Genomic DNA, 19339 nt, shown 5'->3' with positions numbered 1-19339 from the left:
GGCGACAGGCTCAGGCAGGGGCTAGGAGGCACGGCTGCCTGCTGTGGACCGGCTGGGGTCTCTCTGTATAGCACGTGGGCAGTGCTTTGCGTGCACCCAAAGGCTACCTGAACACAAGCAAAGAAAATCACCCACCGTGGGAGTTCTGCTGTTTGTAAAGGATTCCCAGGAAAACAGCTGGCCAGATTCCGGAGCAAGACTAAGAACTGGCTTAGAGGGTTTTAGTTCAACATCTTCCAGAACCGCTTAGAAAACCAGGCCCCCGTCAGGGTGGTTTGCAAACCCCACGGAAAGGACCTCCTTTTCTCTACCCTTCCCCGTTCACACCCCACAACACGGGCAAAACATCCTCCCTCAACCCACCCTCCCCTAACGCCGTGGTCGGTGCAAAGGACAGGGGGCTTTGGGTCACGGGACAATGTTTCAGCCACTGCGAATCAAAAACGCTCGGGGGCCTGGGAGGCTGGTGCAGCTTGATTGAGCGGGGGGACTGGTGCTGCCGTGGTGCGGGCTGCGGCAGAGTGGTTTGAAACCTGGGGAGAAGGGAGATAATTCTCAGTTAAGGTCTGTAGGTTTCAGAGTAATGGCGATGGGCCCTACTGGGCTCATCTTTCTTGGACTCGAAAGGCCTTTTCCGGAAGGGGGGGGGGGCAGCTTGGTGAATCGTCCACTGACCCAGAAAGCAAAACTCTGCACTGTGCTTTGCGGGCGGCCGCAGCAGGACGCACTCTGACAGGTACATTCAGTCCCACGCGGCTCGCCCTGAATGTTGAAGACCCGGCTGCGTTTCCCCTAGCCTGATCCAACTCAGAAAGCCCCGCCAGCTGGGGACGAAGGCCAGCTCCCATTAGCTGACCCGTCCGCCCCAGCGGGAGGTAAGGGACAGGGTTAGCGGGGGGGAGTGAAAAGCAAGATGAAATAGACATGAGCAGATGTGGACTGCTTGACCCCAGCCAGTGAAATATTAGCTGGGGGGAGAGTTTAAGGGAGACTGGGCGCAGCTTGGGCTACTTTATTTCCCGCCGGCCTCTCTGTCTTTGCTGAGCCGCGGGGGGGGGGAAGCAGAGCCCCTCGTTCAGTTTGCCACGTGGACACTTGTTATAACCGATGGGGCAGATCCCCAGCCACCTGCCTCCACAGTTCGTGCCCTCTTTGCACCCACAGCTGATTGCACCCAGGAAGGCGACATGCCCCCGTGCTGCCTGATGTGTGTGCTTAGCTGGCTCTGTGGGCCTGGGAAAGGCGGGTGGGGGGCAGTCAGTGCCCTGTGCCAGGGTGGCTGTACAAAGAGGTGGCGGGGGTGGGTAATTTAGCCCCAGCGCCTCGTTTCGGGCACTGTTACTGGTTCCTACCTGTGAGGCCTGCGCAGAGCTTCCATTCATGCTCTGGGGAAAGAGGCCAGGCCTCCGTTACTAGGCCCCCCCACTGTATTTGTGCTGCCTTGGTCCTGGGTTCTAGTCCCAGATTAGCATCAACCTCCAGCACCCCACGGAGCAGTAGCCCCCAGCCAGCCTGGTGCGTTGCTCCGTAAACAGCGAGCAGCGCTACGGCCCCGTTCTGCCAGACTCTGAGCGTCAAGAAAACGTCAAGAAAGAACGAATGTCAAGTCCCCATGAGAGCACACAGTGTCTCTCTCTCCTCTGTCACAGGCTGAGAACACAATGGCCGCTATCTCTGCCCCCGGGGGGTAGGTCGCAGTTTGAAAGGGTCAGTGCACAGGAAGGGTGCTCACTATCTACAACGTCCGTTCTGGCAGCATTTGTACGATGCATGGAGATCCTTGCTCAGACAGCATTGCAGCCTGGCATTAACAAGGAGGAAGCAGACGCCTGGCTGTGCGTTACATACCCCCTTCAGTCCGTGCCGCACGGCAGGCTGGGTCTGTGACAGTGCTGGGGTGCAGAGCCCAGCTCTTTAGCACCCGCCGGAGAGGCTCATGTTTTCCGCTCTGGCCACCCCTGATTCAAACCCTGGTGGGGGCCAAGAGGGCGGCATGGTGCAGGAGAGCGTGTTCCTGGGCGTCTCCTTCAGTGATTCATGTGGCTGAGCTGCTCCTGAAGGGATGTCCTGGAAACCCCGCAGAGGGGACCAGGAAGCAGAGGTGGCCGAGGCGTTGCTGTGACAGGCACAGTCTTGTAGGGCTGGAAGGGACCTCGCGAGGGCAGCTAGTCCAGCTGCCTGCACGCATGGCAGGACCAAGCATTATCCAGACCATCCCTGACAAGTGTCTGTCTAACCTGCTCTTAAAAACCTCCAGTGACGGAGATTCCACAACCTCCCTCGGCAAGTTGTTCCAGTGCTTCACCAGCCTGGCAGTTAGGAAACTTTCCCTAATGATCAACCCACAGCGCCCTGGCTGTAATTTAAGCCCATTGCTCCTTGTCTTATCCGCAGAGGTTAAGGAGAACAAGTTTTCTCCCCCCTCCTTGCTACAACTTTTTATGTACTTGAAAACTGTTATCAGGTCCCCTCTCAGGCTTCTCTTCTCCAGGCTAAACAAACCCAGTTTCTGCCCGCAGAGGTCGTGGTTTCTAGACCTTTAATCATTTTTGTTGCTCTTCGCTGGACTTTCTCCAGTTTGTCCCCATCTTTCCTGAAATGGGACCTGGACCCAGCACTCCAGTAGAGGCTGAGCAGCACGGAGTGGAGCGGAAGAATTACTGCTCGGGTCTCGCGCGCGACGCTCCTGCCACGGGCTGCGTCTGCCAAGGACGATCTGAGACGTGTGAAATCTCTGGCGTGGCCAGCTGTTCCCGTGTGCGGATGGTATTTTGCCAGCCTGCCGGAGCTCTTTCCTCTCGGCGAGCGGCTGCCAAGCTGGTTGGCGGCTCATCGGGCGTGCGCTCGAGCGGATTTAGCACGAAGCTGGCGGCCGGCCCAGCTGCTGCCCGCCCGGCAGCTATTTTTAAACTGTCGGTTACGGCTGACTCTTGCACGCCTTCCCCCGCGTGTGACAGGGAGGCCGAGGCATTCAGGCCACACGTACACGTGTGAGAGCTTCCCCTGGTTGCTTCGCTTCTGTGCCCGTCACCGTGGTGGTGGAGCACCTTCCAGGCGCCGGCAAGCCCCTCGGGGTATCCTTTCAGTCTGCTGCTCAGTGGCGTGGGCAGCTCAATGCCCAAGAGATTTAGGTGCTGAAGTCCCACTGAATTCACTGAGCCTGGGGCTCCAAAGCGCTTAACTCCCTTTCCCCCCTCAGGCTTGGGTGACAGCTCTTAGGTACCAGGAGGGACGGGCGGAGGAAATCCACGCTTCCAAAGCCCCACTTGGTTTCTTGTGTCGCCCCTGCCCTGTCTGCTCTGCCAGGGAAGCCAGCCTCGATTCCTCTTCTCTGCTTCCCACATATGGCTCTGCACCTTCTTCTTCCACTGGAAAACTCATGGAGGCGAGGGGCGCACAGAAATCCCAGGAGCCCAGCTCACGGTTCGATGCCCATGGTCCACCACGCCGCTCTGTCAAAGCATCTCCCCCCCCCCCCGATACCGCAGTCCTGCCACTCCTGCCCTTCCCCCCAGCTCTGCCAGCGCACCCCCTGCTGTCCGCGCCTTGCTCCCCGAGCCTGGGAGAAACCAAGGAGAAGGCTCCACTTATCCGCGCTCACAGGGTTCGCTTGCTTGAACTGGGAAGCACCCCCGCCCCCAGTGGAAGCTGTGACTGCCCAGCAAAGAGGGGCTAATCGGGAGGAAAGGGGGTGCCAGGATCTCCCCGGAATTCCCAGCTCATCGCATCTGGGTGAAAATAATCCAACAATGCCAGCCAGCCAAATCGCAGCCCCTGGCCGTGGCGGTGGGAGGTGACATGGAAAGCCACCGTGCCCAGGGCGGCAGCCCCCCGTGCAGCAAAGGCTGGAGACGGGGCAGTGGCCAGGTGCCGCCTCTGAGCAATACCTGCTCGTTGGGGCACTCAGGTGAGCTATTGCCCGGCCGAGGCGCTGAGGTCCCGGAGGAGGCGTGTGGGAAGGGGGAGAACGAAAGCTCCCCCAGCCAGGAGCTGGGAGCCGGGAAGGGAGAACTGAGGGCCGGAGGGGGCTGAAAGCCGCTGGGTTTATTTGGTGTATTGATTCGTTTAAAGGAGCCCAAGTAACAGCGTCAGCTAATGACGCGGAGCCCCTCCGTGGCTCACCTTCCTCTGCATCCCCCTCCAGGCAGCTTTCTTCACCCCGCCAGCCCTCCCGAGCCCCCCACCTCACCCGCCCAGCCCGCCCGCCACAGCGCAGCTTCTCCACCCGGCCGGGCTCGCCCCCGGCCCTCACTCCCTCCTGGCGCAGGCTCCAGCTGGGCCCCCCTGGGCCTCCCCCAGTCCTGCTCCACCTTCACAATGACGTCCTGCACGGCCTTGGCCACCTGGCCGCACAGCGCCTCGGCCAGCTGCCCCCGATCGGCCGCGGCCACCTCCTGCACGGCCCTGGCCAGGATACCCCGCAGGGCCGTTTCCACCCGGGCGTGCACGGCCCTCGTCAGCCGGCTCAGCAGGGGAAGCCTCTGGGCCTGCTGAGCCTGCTCCAGATCCTGCATGGCCATCAGCAGGATGGCGTGCACAGCCGTAGCCACTTGCGCATACACCTCTTTCAGGAGCAGCTCGCTCCCCGCCTGAGTCAGCTGGGTCTTCCTCTGGGCCTGCAAAGCCTCCCTCTGAGCTGCCGCACAGCTGGCTTGGATCTGTGCAAACCTGGCCTGGAAGCGGGCCACGGCCACGAGGGTCTGCGCGGTGTTTGCTGGGACCCGGGCAGGGGCCTGGGCTGCGGCCTTCCCCTGGGCGTCAGTCAGCACCTCTTCCCACGCCGCCTGCACCGCGTCCCAGTCAGCCCGCACCGCTTCCCAGCCAGCCTCCAGCTCTGCTCGGCCCTGCACCTCGGCCTGACTGCGGTCCAGGCGATCACGGATGCTCTGGTCCCCGGGGGCTTTGATCTGGCCGAAGGGAGCCTTCATCCACCCCTAGCAAAGAGAACAGAATGAAAACGGAGGCGTGAGGTGCCTGGCTCCTTACCTCCGCCCCATCTCCTCATGCCCCCTGTCCTCCCCCTGGCGCGGCGTCATCCCTTCGCGTCTGGGGCACCCGCTGCTGGGAGAAGGAGGCGGAGACTGCACCATGCAGGGGTTTTACTGGCCCTGCCTGGGAGTCACCCAGAGGGGGTAGTCTGCACTGTGCTACACACGACTGGGAGGGGTGCAGTCAGCCGATAGTGCAGCCAGGAGCAAGTGGGGTCGGCGCCGCTGGCAGAAGGATTTGCCCAGGACACGCCGACGTTTCCGAATGCAACCGGTTCTTGTTCACGCTGACAGGTCAGCCACTGCCAGCAAACTCAGCCCGCCAGGCCCCGTGGAATGCAGTCGATTCCCGCGCGGCAGCAAGCCCGTCCCGGGTCTGGGCGTCGGGCAGCCAGGCGAAGAGGAAACTCCGTCAGAAATTCCAAATTCACCATCCCTTGTTTGAAAAAGCAACTCAGCTGGCCTCAGCAAGCCAGCATCAGAGCAGCCTCAGACCCCGGCGAGCGCCATGGTGGCAGGAGGCGACCCGGAGCAGGGCCAGGGGAAAGCCACCGTGCCCGGGACGCCAGCCCCCCCGGCAGCAAAGTCAGGACCAGGCGATGGGAAAGCCTCAGGCTGGGTTTTGAAAACCAACTTTTTGAGGTTGCCACCGAGATTCGCCCTTGGAGCTCAGCTGCCGTGCTGAGCGCAGGAGACAGGGGTTCGATTAACAAGCACGGGACGCAAAAGAAAACGGGAGGGAGCCGGCCTGGAGCGTCGGCGGCGAGGCGTGTCTGAACAGCTTGTTTATTTGTGCCGAGGCCGAGTGGCCGGTGACATTATCTCCTGGTCCCCGCTGGCGCCTGGCTAAGCCGTCTTGAATAGGGACGCGCCGTACAGTGCTCCCACCGCCCCTTCCTTTCCTTCCTGGTCTTCCAGCCAAGCTTCTTGGTCCCTGGGGCCCAGCATGGTTTGTTCTCCCCGCCAGACATCCCCCGGGTTTGTAGCGGGTCCCGCACGGGGTTTTCCCCGGGCGTGGCTTGCTTCCGCTGAGCCTCGGCTGTGTCGGGGGCCCCCGTGGCCTGGAGCTGGCCCGTGGCGTTGGCCACCCGGCTGGGCACAGGATGGCCCTGGCTTCGCTTCTCCCTTGCCGCGTCCCACGCGGCCATGCCGGCGAGCGCGGCCTCCACCCGCAGGCCCTGCGCCGGACTCACCTCGCCCAGGACGGCCGCCAGCTCGGCCTGCACGGCCGCCAGCTCGGCGTGAGCCCGCTCGTGGCTGGCCGTCAGCCTGGCCATGGCCGCGTGGAGCCGGCCCCGCAGGCAGCCCAGCCTCGCCTGGACGCTCCGCTCCATGGTGGCTTGGAGCCGCCCCCTAAGAAACAGAACGGAGACTGAGGCCCCTGCACCATTCGCTCTGACCTCCCAGCTTCCCTGAAGGCGGGGGGATAGTTCAAGGACAGTGCTGTGGAGCCTGGGGCTGGAAACCCACCAGCTCCATCAGGGCTAAGGGCTGGGCGATTTGTAGAGACCCCTCCCTGCCCGTGCGCGCGGGGACCCCGCCCCGTGGAAAGCCGGGCGGGTGCTGCTCACATCCCTGCAGCTGCCCCGGGCGGTTCTGCCGCAGCGGGGGTTTGGGGCGGGCGCGGGTGGGCCAGCCTGTTAGAGGCTGCTGGGTAAGGGTCAGAGGACCTGTCCTACACACACCCTCCTCCTCCCTAGAGGGGTCCCCGTAGACCCGGCGAGGGGCGCCCCAGTTGCTTTACAGCTGTTCCTGTCCCCAGCTTCGGGTGCAGGCCCTGGCAGTGGATTCCCCCCTCCGTGGCTGGATGGAGCCCAGCACCTGTCTCCCTGGGGGCAGCCCCCTAAACCGGCCGCCCCCAATGCTAGCCATTCACGACCAGCGTCTCCTTCTCCTGCCCCGCCCTCAGGCTGCAGGGGCGTTTGTGGCTTTGGAGCCTGCATGGGGAAACGGCAGCAGCTGGGTCTTACCAGCGTGCGCCCTTCCTGGGGGCAGCAGCAGCAGCTAGTTATGGGGCTGGCCAGCCCCTAGAATGCCCCCACTCCCCCCGTCTCTGGGAGCAGTTGCCTTCTTCTCCCCGTCCAGCCGGTGTCTCCCAACTGCCCGCTCTTCTAGAACCCGCCCGGCTCCCTGTGACATCAGCGCCAGGCTGCCGGGGCATCAGGGCCAAGAGGGCTCAAGCGGCCCCGCTCTCAGACAGTAACTCCTGGTGGTTAGAGCAGGCCACTGGCTCGGGACTCCTAGGTTCGACCTGGGAACTGAGATGCCCCCCTGCCGCCTTCCCCCACAAGGGACAATGGCACCCGGTGGGGCAGGGCTGTAGTGGACGTTGGACGGCTCAGCGCCTCCTCTGTCCACTTCGGGTGAACCTGCTGGGATTGCAGATGCGTGCACCGTCCTGACGAGGGCGCGCCAGCCCTGCTACCCTACGGGCGCGCTCGCCGCAGACGCCTGGGCCGGCCGCGGGCCTGGAACCCGGCTCCTGTCCCGCCCAGACACAGCATTTAGGAGTGCGATTAAGTCAAATTACCTGCTCTCGCCTCACCGCCTCCCCCTGGAAACACCCCAGCATTGCCCCCTGCACCCCACAGGGGTTATCAGAGGGTGAGGGAGGGGTTTTTTGCACCAGCCCCCCACCCACTCTGCTGGCATACACACCCCACAGCTCGGTACAATGTGGCGGTAGGTTTAGATTTTGGCCCTGCAGCCGGGGGTGACCTGGTCTGGCTTTGGGCCCATATGCTGCCTCAGTTTCCCCTCAGTCAACTCACCACCTCCTCTCCCACCAGCTCTCAGCACGGCGAGGGACTGGAGCCCTTTGGCAAAGAGAGCAGCAGAGCGGGACCCTGCCGCATCGGCCTGGCTGCCCTGTAACCCAACCAGCCTGGCCTTTCCTTCCTAGTCTGGGCCGAGGGCCACTGGCCGTGGGCTGGCTGGTCGCCCCCCCTTTAGCAGAGCAGGCAGCCCCCCCATCGCCTGCCCAGCAGGCCTGGCACCTCATCTCCTGCCCCCCCTGCATGATTCTTGGACTCATTCCCTCCACCTGGGGAGGGGGGCGGCGGCTCAACCTGGGGCAGGTGAGGCTAGCCCCCCCCCCCACCCGCCCACATTTAAAGGGCCAGCTCGGTCAGATGGTCAAGAGAGCTCAGGCCCCGCGTCCACACCCGCCACGCTGAGCTCAGCTGGCAAGCTAGCCCGTGGCTGTGCGCTGGCTCGCCCGCCTCCCGGCCCTCGGCTCCCTCTCGAGTGCCCCGTGCTGCAGCCCCCGTGCGCTAATCCACTGCTTCGCCAGCGTTCTGTATTTCATAGCGGACGCCCCCAAACCTCCCACCCGAGGGCTGACCACTCGCGACCCCCCCCATGTAATCACCTCGCGACCCCCAGTTTGAGAACCCAGCCCCCCCAATCGCTCAGGCCTGGCAACAGCTGCTGGGCCAGCGTCGCTGCTTTCCGGCCCTGGCAGAGAGGGGAGTCGGGCCAGTGGAGCCCGGCCTGTGGTAGCCAGCTGCGTACACCCACCGGCAGCAATGCCGAGCTGCGCCCCAAGCTGCTGCGTTCGCTTTGCATCACCCCGGCCTCCAGCCTGGGGCTCGGCCCCCCCCCCCAGCTCCCTGGCACAGGCTTATTGGCGGGCCCTCCCCAGCATCACCGTCCTCGCAGCCCCCTAACTAGAAGAGGCGCCTGTTTCTCTCTCAGCCCCCCCCCCCCGCCTTGGAGCTGCATCCTGCATGGCTGTCGCGCTCGCCTGGCATGCTTGGGCGGCTGGGCCCAAATCGCCCCCTTCGGTCACCGAGCAAGTCCGGGGCGGTTCTGCGGGGCCCAGCCGGGCAGAGGACAGTGTCTCGAGGTGTGGGGGTGGGCAGCAGCCCCTTAGCCCCTTCCACCCCCCCCCCCACATCACTGCAGCAGAGCGCTAAGGCCACATACACTGCCCTGCCTAAAGCCCCCCCCCCCGCCTGCCACCATTGCACGAGGGCCTGATCCCTACCCCCCATCCTCAGGGCAGTGCAGATCCGAGCCGTGTAGTTTTGATGGGCCCAGAAAGCGGCACAGCCCCCGTTCGCCCCGCTCTTGGCCTGACTCAGCCGCCACCCCGTGGCCAGAAACACGAACTGCCACTGGGCACGGGTGGCTGGAGCTGGCCCAGCCCTGGCCCTGGGCTTTTGGAGGCCGGGACAGTTCTCGCAGGGGCGTCCCCTGAGCCAGACCTGGCAGGCGGTGCCAGGGGGTGAGCTGGCCTGGCAGGGGGGCGGCGTGAACAGCCCAGCAGTCCCATGCCCAAGCAAACGCCCTGGTGGCTGGAGCGGTCGGACGGTTGGTTTTTTCCTTCTCTACCCAGCAGCTTTGCACAGCGATGCCCTGCACCAGACACTGGTGCCAGCAAGGGGAGCAGCAGGGGTCCAGTAGCCCACGCGGCCCGGGCGGGGACACCTGCACACGCTGGCCGAGCCCCGCTGGACACACACAGGGGAGCCAGGCTCCTTAGACATATTTATTTATGTACACACTTATACACACACACGTTCCCAAGTGTACGCTTCAGTCGCGGCTTTAGTGCTGTCTTGTTTCTTGTTCCAGCCCACATCGGCTCTACGGACACCCCCCGGGCACAGACGTGACGGGGGGCGAGAGAGAGACACACACACACACGCTGCAGAAAACCCCAGGGAACGCTGGAGAAAAGACCCGGGGGAGGGTGGCTCCAAAGAAGCCTGGGCCTCGTGGGGAGAGGGGTCTGCGAACCAGCCGCTGGGATGTCCTGCCCCACGCTCCAGGAACGGAGCAGCCAGGCACCACGGCTAGGGCTGGGCTGTACAGGCAGGCCAGCCCCCGCGCTCTGATGGGGAGCTTTTCCCTGCAGGCGGGGCAGCCCCTTACAGAGGGGGGGTAGTTTACTGACCGGTGGGGAGGGGGATATTTGTTCTCTCCTGCTAGCTCTGAGAAACCGACCTGGCTCTCCCAACAGCCTCCCCTGGCCCCCGCAACAGCTTCCACCGACTCCGCTGGGCCCCCCCATGCCGCTGGGAGCAGAATTCCACCGCCGAAGGGGCCGCGCCCTAGAAGCAGCCCCCGCGCCCAGGGGCACAGCGCCAGCGCCACTGCTGCAGACCGAGGGGGTGAGCGACGGGGCCAGCCGCACGCCCTCTCAGCCAGCAGGGAAGGGGGCGCCAAAGGGGAGAATGAGGCTGGTGCCCTCTTAAAGGATTTCTGGGAGTGAGGGACACCGGCTGGCCTAGTTTTCTGCTCCCCGCCCCGCGCCCTGTGATGTCAACACACCCCGCTAGTCCAGCGGGTTACAGCCCAGGCTGTTAATGAGTCAGCCGGGCTCAGTGGTCTCAGTGCTGTCCACCCTGGCTCTGCCACACGCTGCCTGTGTGACCTTGGGCGAGGCTCCGTGCCTCAGTTTCCCCAGCTCAAAACCAAAGGGCCAGACTGCAGGCTGGCTGCTGATTTTGAGAGGCTGGCGTGAGGCCTGGGGAGGAGGGGGCGGGAAAGAGAATCGAATTTCTGCAGATTTGCAAACCTGGAAAATCGTGTCGCCTGGTGCACCCAGCAACAGCTGGGGAGCGCAGAGTCAGCCGCGGGTCAGAATGAGACCCCCTGCTTTGGGCGGGTGTGGAGGGGAGAAGGGGATGGGGGGGGGGGGGGCTGCCTTTAGCCATATACAAAACTATATATGTCTAAAGCTCAAAACAGCTCAAACATAGGGTAGCAGGAACCCCCCACCCCCAGCGTGTGTAACCCCCAGGGGCAGCCTGTAGCCGTGGGTCCAGGGCAGGCCGTGTGTGTCCCTCTCTCGGCTTTAGCAGACACTTTCGGAGGAGCCGTTTTGACTTGCACCCTCCCCGCCCCCCGTGCAACCGGCCCCAATTCCAGCCTCTTCCCGCTCCCCCGCAGGCCACTTTCAAACCCGTCGCCGGGCCGGACGCGTGGGCGATGGCTGGAGAGCGCCCCGCAGCGCCAAGGGCCGGGCTCACTTGACGTGCTCGGCGGCGTGGGAGGAGCAGTAATACTTCTTGTGGGCGATGAAGGTCGACAGGCTGCTGAATTTGATGTTGCAGAGGCGACAGTATCTGTGGTTACCATTGGGGACGGGGCTGGGCAGACCCTTGGCGGGCGGGGTCTGCACACCCTTGTCCGTGTATCCGGGTGGGACGGCGGGCGCCAGGCCGGGCTCCCGCAGAGCCTCGGGCCCTGGCGAGGCGTTCAAAGGGCCGGCGGGCGAGACGGGCAGGCCGGGGCGGGGGGAACCTGCAGGCAGGGGGCTGCCGTTGGAGGACGAAGAGGCGGCGGGCTCCTTGGCGCTGAAGCTGTCTTTGCGGAGCCTGGCGAGGGGCTGGGGCGGGGAGGCCGCGGGCAGGGGTGGCAGGCTGCTCTCCGGCGCGCAGCCGGCCGGCGTCCTGGCGGCAGCTTGGAGCAGAGCCTCGGGCAGTCCGGGGCCTGCCACCGGCTTGGCCAGGAAGAGGCCGTGGGCGTTGCGGAAGTGCTCGATCAGGTCTCCCTTGACGGCCCCGTTGAGCGGGCAGTAGGGGCAGACGGCCAGCGGCACCTTGGCCCCCGGGAGGTGGAGGGCTTTGGCGTAGCGCTGCAGGGAGTCCACGCCGGAGGCGCAGGGGTAGGCGGCCGGCAGGGCCAGGGGTTTGGCCACGGGGGCCCCCGGGCTCACCGCGGGCACCGCTTTCTCCACCTTGACCCGCACCCCGTTGAGCTCCTCGCCCTGCCCGTCCGGGTTCTCAGCGGCACCGCTGCCCCGGCCTTTCAAGGGGGCCGGGGCGGCGCCTTTGATCTTGTGCAGCTGCTCCAGGGTGCCCGCCTGGAGGGGCGTGGCGGGGCAGTAGTACTTCTTGTGGGCCAGGTAGCCGTCCAGGCTGTGGAAGCTGATGCGGCAGGCCGTGCACTCGTGGTAGTCCGCCAGGGGCAGCAGAGAGGCGGGCAGCACCTCGCCCTGCAGCCGGGGCTTCTTGCTCAGGTCGATGGGGCCGTCGGCATCGGGGCTGGAGCTGGGCGAGGGGGCAGCGCTGTGGACCTTGGCCACGGAGATGAGCGCCGACAGCGTGGGAGGGACGTCGGGCCGGGCGCCCCCCGCCAGGGGCTCCGGGGCGCCGGCCGGGCCCCCCGCCAGCTGCTCAGCCAGGAGGTGGGCCGGTCCCAGAGCGGGGCAGGCGGCGCCATGGATCTCGTACAGCTTACGGCGCTTGCGGGTGCGGACGGGCTGGGGCAGGAAGGGGCCCTTGGGGGCGCTGGGCCGGCGCAGGGGCGGGTCGTGGCGCGAGGCGCAGTAGAAGCGCTTGTGCACCATGTAGGTCTCGTGGCGGCTGAAGCGGATGTTGCAGGCCTCGCACACCGTCTTGCTGGGGTCGTCGTCGGCGTCGTCCACCGAGCTGCTGGGGCTCTGGCTGTCCTCGCTGGCCCGGCCTGCCCCGTCCGCCTCGGGGGAGCCGGCCTTGGCTGCGCCCTCCTCCGCCTTGACGTCCGCCTTGGCCTCCGCGATGGGGCCGGGCGGGCTGGCGTCCCTCTCGGCCTCCCCTTCCTGGGAGGGCGGCCCCTGGCCTTCGCCGGCAGCGGGCGGCTGGGGGGAGAGCAGAGGCCCGGGCGCGGCCAGGCCTTTGGGGGCGGCAGGCGCGGCTTTGGGCTTGCGGGCGCCGGGCGGGCTGTCCTCGGCCAGGTGGCGGCTGGAGCAGTAGAGGCGCTTGTGGACGTAGTAGTTGTTGATGTTGTTGAAGGTGATCTCGCACTCGAAGCAGGTGGCGCCCTTGGGCACCGGGGCGCTGGGGTAGAGGGCCGGGGGCGCCACCCCGTGGCCCTGCTTGAGCCGGCTGTGCACCAGCTCCGACATCTTGGCCAGGATCTCGGAGGCCTGTGGCACCACCGCCGCCTCGTGGCCGAAGACGTACTGGGGCAGGAAGACGGTGCCGCCGGCCGTGCCCGGCCCCGGCTCGCTGGGCACCGGGCTGGAGCCCGGCGTGGGGCTGGCGAGCTCCGACTTCACCTTCACCGACGGCAGGCTGCGGGGAGACGAGGCCCGAGAAGAGGTTTCCGGTTCCGACCCGGGGCTGGCGGCCGGCTCCGCCGGGGCGTTGCCTTTGGTGGCCTCCGCCTCCCCTCCGGGGCTGTCCGCCGGCTCCTCCTTGATCCTGAGGGGTGGGGCTGCCTCGCCCGAGGAAGAGGAGGATGAAGGGCAGCCTTCCGCGGCGGGGGGTCTGGCCTCGCCGTTCTCCACCTCGCCCGCCGGGGACGGCCTGGCTGCCAGGGCGCCGGCCGGGGACTCGGGCCGTGTCGGGGCCGGGGCTGGCGCGGGCTCTGCCTCTCCCAGGATGGCGGGCAGCGGGCCGTGGAGCGCCACGTGCTGCTGGAGGCCGGCCGGGCTGTCGGCCGCGAAGCCGCAGAGGCCGCACTTCAGGATGGGGGCCCCGCTCGGATGGCTCGGACCTGTCAGAGGGCAGGGAAAGGTGGATCAGTGACAGGTCGGAGCCCAACCCCCACGGGATGACAGGACCAGCACAGCCCCGGGACATGCAGCAGCATTTCATAGAGCCGGGAGATTCTCCCCCCCTCACCCTGCTGGGTCTGGAGCGGGCAGGATGGAGCCCCCCCAACTGCAAGCAGACACCCGCGCTACCCCAGGGGCAACTCCCCCCATGGGGCGCTGGGGTTCCCACGGACCCAAGGGGAGGGCAGGGGCAAATGACCACCTACGTCGGTGGTGGGTGACTCGAGCCCGGCGAGTCTGTGCCAGCCCGGGGGTTAAATCAGTGGTCCCTGAACTTTTCCCATCATGCTCTCCCTCCTTCACCCAGTCCGCGCCGCCCAGGAGTGGGGCTGCGGTTGGGGCCAGAGCTGAGCGGGGCTGGGTGATGCTCCCTCCCCGCCCCCCGTGGTGTCTGGCTTGGGCAAACGAGGCATTTCCAGCCTGGGAATCCCATCCCCAGCCAGAAGCTCCAGCGGCTGCAGGAAGGGGCTGGACGGTGGCAAGACCCTGTCTCCACAGCCTGGGGTACGAGCCACATGGCCAGGCCGGAGAGCCGGAGTGGGCTGTGGGGGAACCAACTGGCTATGGGCCAAGCAGTTTAACATCTGCAATGATGCCTGTCAACTCCGCTGGCTCTGCCACCCTGGGCCACGCCACGCCAGGCGCCCTACCCCAGCGGGGCGACACAGCTGGAGGGGACTCACCTGGCGTCAGCGGCTTGGCAGCCGGGAGCCCCGGCCCAGGGGAATACACCTCGCCCTTGGAGCCCGGCTGGCAGATCATGTGGTTGGTCACTAAGTGGCTATACAGGATGTCCCGGGTGGTGGAGATAAAACCGCAGCTGTGGCAGACTCCTGCAGTCACGGGCGCAAGCAGAGAGGAAGAGCTGTGAAGGGTCGGCTCCCCGCAGTGGCGAAGGCACAGCCGCATGCACTGCACCGTGGCTTAGCCGCCCGAGCCCGGAGCCAGGGTCCCAGAGCCTTCGCCTCCCTCCCACCTGCCGGGTAGACATACCCACGGACGCTCGCCCTCGGCACTCCTAGAGCGCTTTGAAAAACGCAGGGGAATTTCTCTGCCATTTCACGGAGGAGGAGACTCCCGGTCTGACCTGGGGACACCCTGACCCCATCCAGCTGGGCTCCCCCGGCGCCTCTTTCACCCCCCGCCCATCGTGAAGCAGAGCCGGGGCGGGCGGCTCTCCGGAGCGGAGCCGGGGCGAGCCATGCCCAGGGGACGCAGCGTCCTGGAGCCCGGCGGTGGTACCCACCGTTCAGAGTGTCCGTGTGCACCTTCAGGTGACGCTCGCAGTTGGCTTTCGTGGTGAAGGCGGAGAGGCAGATCAGGCACACGAACGGCCTCTCCCCTGGAAGGCGGAGGGACGGCTGTGAGAACGGGGGCCGCTCCCTCCCCAAGCGCCCCGGCCCCCCGGGGCACCCTGCAGTGACAGCCCAGCCCATCGGGGCGGGAGCGGACTGACTGTGGGCGTGTGGGTCTCAGGGCTGTGAGGGGGGACGACTGGGAGGTCCCAGCCTTGAGAGGCGGACAGGCGGCCACCGAGTGGTGGGGCATCTCTAGAGAAAGGGGCAGCAGCTCCCGAGGGGGGGCAGCCCCCTCCTGCTCTCGGCGAATGTGATGGGCTCTCTGCTTACTTGACCGGGGAGCTGCCACTGGGGGCGTGGAGGGGGTGACGGGCCAGCTGGCCTCACCCCGACCAGAGGCTGTGCTCACACAGCTGGGGGGGCGAAGGGCAGAGAATTTCCGAGTGTGAATTTCAAAACCTCAGCATAATCCCCCGTGGACGGGAAGGACCGTTCTCCGCCCAGCTCCACCGTCAGCCCCTCGCGCGTGCGGCACGGGCCGGCTGGGCTCAGGGACGCCCTGCCTGGCGTCTGGCATGCAACGCCAGCATGGCACCTCTGCCCCCCTCCATTCCCCAACACCGGGTCCGGGCTGGGTGGCTGCAGCCACCGCCAACCAAAGGCCTGAGAGGCTGTGAAGGGCCGACCCAAGGCTGGCGGAGAGGCCCTTTATCCCTGCTAGGGAATAAGCCACCGAGCTACGCTTTGATCCTGTCCACAAACCACACGAGCATCTGGCCCCCGCTGCAACGATCCGGAGGCCAAAGGCTTTCCATAGCTTCACCCCCCCCCCCCCCCAGCCAGTCAGCCCCCCAGCCGGCACTGGGCCCGGAACGACAAATCTCCCAACTCCCCCGCCCCCCGAGCCCTCTCAGGGGGCCCCGGGCCCAGCCCTCACCGCTGTGACTGCGCATGTGAATCTCCAGGGAGCTGGCGCTGGGGCAGCTCTTCTTGCACTGCGGGAAGGGGCAGACACGCTCGTTGGGGTACATCTCCTTGGGTTTCTCGTCCACCGAGGGCGAGCTGGAGTTCTGGCGGCTGGCGCAGTAGTACGTGAGGTGGGCCTGCAGGTTCCGCTCGCTCCGGTACCAGATGCCGCAGTCCTTGCAGGGGAAGACGTCCTCTGCCGGGGGGAAACCGCGTTAGGCAAAGAAGGGGAGCCTGGCCGGGGTGATCACTGGTCCCCCTCCCCCAAGCCCAGATCCCGGCCATGGCGGTCCCAGCAGGGTCCCGGAGCGTCCCATACAGGGAACGACCATGCGTCAGGGCTGCCAGAGTCAGTGGGACACACGCCTTCAGATGGGAATTAGAGGAAAGGTTTAAATAACACAAGCAGGTGCTTCTCTGGCTTCCCCCAGCCTGACAGCACTGCCCAGTCTCCATTCAACCCCCGGCCCTAGGAGGCACGTACCACCCACTTTTAGAGCCAGGGAAACCGAGGCTCACTCAGGGGACGTGTCACCCAATAGCAGAGCTAGGAACAGCACCCAGAGCGGACCCTGCTCGAGGCATGAAGCCGGGGGATGAGCTGTTTCCCTAGATTGCTGGACTCCCTCTCCAGGGGTGGTGAATTCTGTGATGCAGGCAGGTGTCTGCCGGCAGCCAGGCTGAGGACGGGCCAGCTCGTTTCACATAGGGCTGCCAGGTGGCAGCTGCTGACTTACTGTTCACGATGGCGGTGGCCAGGATGGCGGCCATGCCTGCCTGCTGGGGCAGGAGCTGTATGTCCGAATGCAGCGTGGCCGGGTAGGGGGGGTCCCCCGGCTCTGGTTTCACTGTGTGGTTCGGGATACCCTGCGGCTCGGCCATAACGAAGCTGTTCAGCTGCTCCTTTTCCAAAATGGCCTGGGTGGTTTTGCACCAGATTGATTCATCTAGGAGGCAAAGCTTCAGTTACAAGAGCCCTGCGCATCATCTCCCCACCCCCAAAGCCCTCTGCCTCACTGCCAGGAGGGGACGTGCGCCCTTGAGATGGGCAAAGAGCAAGCCTCTCCATCTAGGGACAGATCAGTGGTGCAATGACCATGAAAGCCTGTCCGATGAAGCACACTACAGATGCCAAGAGGGAAAGGGTAAATCCAGCACCTAAAACGCCACACTCTGCAGCACTGTGCAAGGGGAAGACACTTCTTCCTGACCCCGGCTGATGAGCTAGGTGTGGCCTGAAGCATGAGGATGGTTACTCTCAACAAGCTTCGTTTAGCAGCTGCGACTGCAGGTGCTGCCTGAGCCTGACCGAGAGGACACCCCCCAAAGCCAGTCTGGCCCTGTGCCAGCGCCAGTGAGCCCAGGAGCTGGGGGGGCCGCAAAGCCTGACATGCAAACGAGAAGCACCAGTTTGTTCGAGAGGTGCAAAACAGCTGCTTTCCCCCCACAGACCCTGGAGAACCAGTCCTGCCCCCGATCCTGGCCGCTCAGGGCAACGTGCCCAGCGCGGAGAGGGTAGCTTACAGATTCCAAGGGTTTCGGCTGCCTTTGCATGGTAGCTTGTGATACCCACAGTTGCCCGGAGGTGGCAGTGTCAGCACGTGCTGAGGCTCAGCTGATTTTAGTCGCCTATTCGCACTCCAGGCTGGAACCCCCCGTCCAGCTGCCAATGGCCCTGGGATACCGCCTGCATTAACACCAGGGACGCGTCAACTGGCCACCAGGAGAGGCCTTCTCCAGGGGAACAGTGGCCCAGATACTAGGGGGCTGGGGATCCATCACTTGGCACTTCTAGCAACGGAGTGGAGAAGACAGACGCTGGGGGAGACTGATGTCCTAGCAGGGCAGGGGTGAGAGATGGGATGGTGACTAGATGGGAGCTAACAGATCCATCCCCTCCCGAGCTTGTACGGAAGAGCCACCCCTCATCCCAGGAGCCCTCCCGTCCAGCCGGGCTCAGCCCGCTTTTGTGGGAGCTCCTGGGCTCCAAAACCAGGCGGGCAGCCACGCAGCCTGGCATCGCACACAGCCACCCTGGGCCCAGCGAGACATGCTCCCTGCCCACGCTGGAGGCTGCACTGGGGCCACTCACAGCCCAGCCTGGGGTTTTCCTGGCTGCTGTCTAAGAAAGAGAAAGGCAGAGGGGAAAGTGTGGAGAAGAAGGATTTCAGCCCAGCCTTTGATGATCATGGCCCAGTCTGAGTTCGCCTGGCCAGCACACTGGGTAATTCAGCAGCACAGGTATCCAGGGGCGAGAGGGAAGAGGCGATGAAGAGGCCAACACAGTGCAGACGGGCAGCTGGCCCCATTGCTACAGGCGTCCTTGGAGCGGAGGAAAGGCTGAGAGGGCCATCGCTTGGACCTTTCAAAGCTGGGCACTAGATCATGGGTTCCCACCAGGGCAGGCACAAATTGGCTTCCAGGACTCATGCCACCCCTTTCCCCCCTTCCGTTGTGCCTAGATGATGGGGAAGGAACTTCTCTGCTGGAGTCTTGGTATGGCAGAGGCTGAGAAGCACTGTGCTAGAGAAAAGCAGCCTCCTCCTGTAGTCCCAGCTGGGGAAACTGAGGCACCGAGCGAGGTCAGGCATCTCAAAGGCCAAGGCAGAGCTGGGAGCAGAGGATTCCCAAGCCCACAGTGGTATTTCTGCTAGAGCACAGCCGCCTGGGCAGGGATCAATCCTGCTCTTTAAGGGGATGCTCCACTGAGACTTTCCCATCCCTCCAAGGCGCGTGATTCTTCGATTGCATGGCCCACAATGGTTGCGTTTGGTTTTTAAAGAGACGCGTCTGGGTCCCAAATGCAGATTTGGTTACACAGCGGGGATGCGTTAGCACGGATCGGCCGTTCCAATCCCAGCTAGCTTTCTGGACTGACACACCCTCCTGCGGTGAGCCAGAACTGGGCCACACACAGCGCGGGCTGGAGCAGGGAACCAGCCAGTGAAACTGACCCTAGCCAGAGCCTGGAACTGACGGGGGCTCATTCTCCTGCCGGAACCAAGCGAAGGGCAGGGCGTGATCAGCAGCTGCCGCAATCACTTTCTGCCTGCCCCAAAGAGGCTGTCTGTGGGGGGAATAAATCTGATTTTCATGGTGATGCTGGCCCTTTAAACGTGAAAGGTGGCCCTGCAGACAGGATGGCCATGAGGCTTGCTACATAATACCAACCCTTCCTGTAGATCACCAAATTGGCACTGGCTTCTCCGGACACCAGGGGCAGCCTGGCCAGCCAGCAACGCTCATCTCCCAGCATCAGCGTCACGGGCGGATTCTGTCAAGACAAACACAGAAGAGAAGATGCGAATGAATGCAGGGCTGTCGCTGACCCATTCCAGCCAGGGGCAAATCAGGGCCCGATCCAGCTACCTCCGGGGGGCACCTGTGTCCCGACGGGGAGAGCCCAGCCTTGGCGGTGCCCGGGGCGGGGGACGCACAGTGGGTCCAGGAGGTTCGGGTCCCAGGAGCTGAGCTCTTCCCAGACAACTGTCTCATGATGAGACCGGCAGGGTCTGGGGCCTGCAGGGTTGTATAAGCCACACCCTGTACGTGGGAACTGCTGGAGTGCCTGGGCATGTGAGGAGGCGCTAATGACT

General features: G+C 64.8%; 2 protein-coding genes across 3 annotated transcripts in view; both read right to left on the bottom strand.

The window, feature by feature from the left end:
• Window positions 1-4154: 4154 nt before the first annotated feature.
• LOC137147688 (uncharacterized) lies at window positions 4155-7946 on the bottom strand. The gene is made up of 3 exons (XM_067539985.1): window positions 7760-7946; window positions 6182-6341; window positions 4155-4934 (listed from the first exon to the last, which is right to left on the bottom strand). Exons 2-3 carry the CDS (start codon window positions 6320-6322, stop codon window positions 4155-4157), a joined length of 921 nt encoding a protein of 306 aa, XP_067396086.1. The 5' UTR covers window positions 6323-6341; window positions 7760-7946.
• A 1521-nt stretch (window positions 7947-9467) lies between these two features.
• Window positions 9468-19339, bottom strand: part of ZFPM1 (zinc finger protein, FOG family member 1) — a 112422-nt gene continuing 102550 nt past the window's right edge. For both annotated transcript variants that reach the window (XM_067540220.1, XM_067540222.1), the window contains exons 5-10: window positions 18915-19017; window positions 16481-16690; window positions 15715-15939; window positions 14726-14821; window positions 14163-14312; window positions 9468-13418 (exon numbers count right to left, since the gene is read on the bottom strand). In XM_067540220.1, coding sequence (XP_067396321.1) covers window positions 10963-13418; window positions 14163-14312; window positions 14726-14821; window positions 15715-15939; window positions 16481-16690; window positions 18915-19017 — 3240 coding nt within the window. In that variant the 3' untranslated portion in view covers window positions 9468-10962. The remainder of the gene's footprint in view (window positions 13419-14162; window positions 14313-14725; window positions 14822-15714; window positions 15940-16480; window positions 16691-18914; window positions 19018-19339) is intronic.

The sequence above is a fragment of the Emydura macquarii genome, unplaced genomic scaffold, assembly GCF_026122565.2.
Source record: "Emydura macquarii macquarii isolate MOO-44397 ecotype Brisbane River unplaced genomic scaffold, CSIRO-AGI_Emac_v2 contig_561, whole genome shotgun sequence".
Taxonomy (NCBI): domain Eukaryota; kingdom Metazoa; phylum Chordata; order Testudines; family Chelidae; genus Emydura; species Emydura macquarii.
The sequence above is the reverse complement of the archived record's forward strand: the minus strand, read 5'-3'. Positions and strand labels throughout refer to the sequence as shown.

Coding starts and splice junctions, on each gene's coding strand:
- LOC137147688 (XM_067539985.1), bottom strand. CDS start 6,322: ATGGAGCGGAGCGTCCAGGCGAGGCTGGGCTGCCTGCGGGGCCGGCTC. Junction 4,935..6,181: donor TGGCGGCCGTCCTGGGCGAG/GTGAGTCCGGCG, acceptor TCTCTTTGCTAG/GGGTGGATGAAGGCTCCCTT.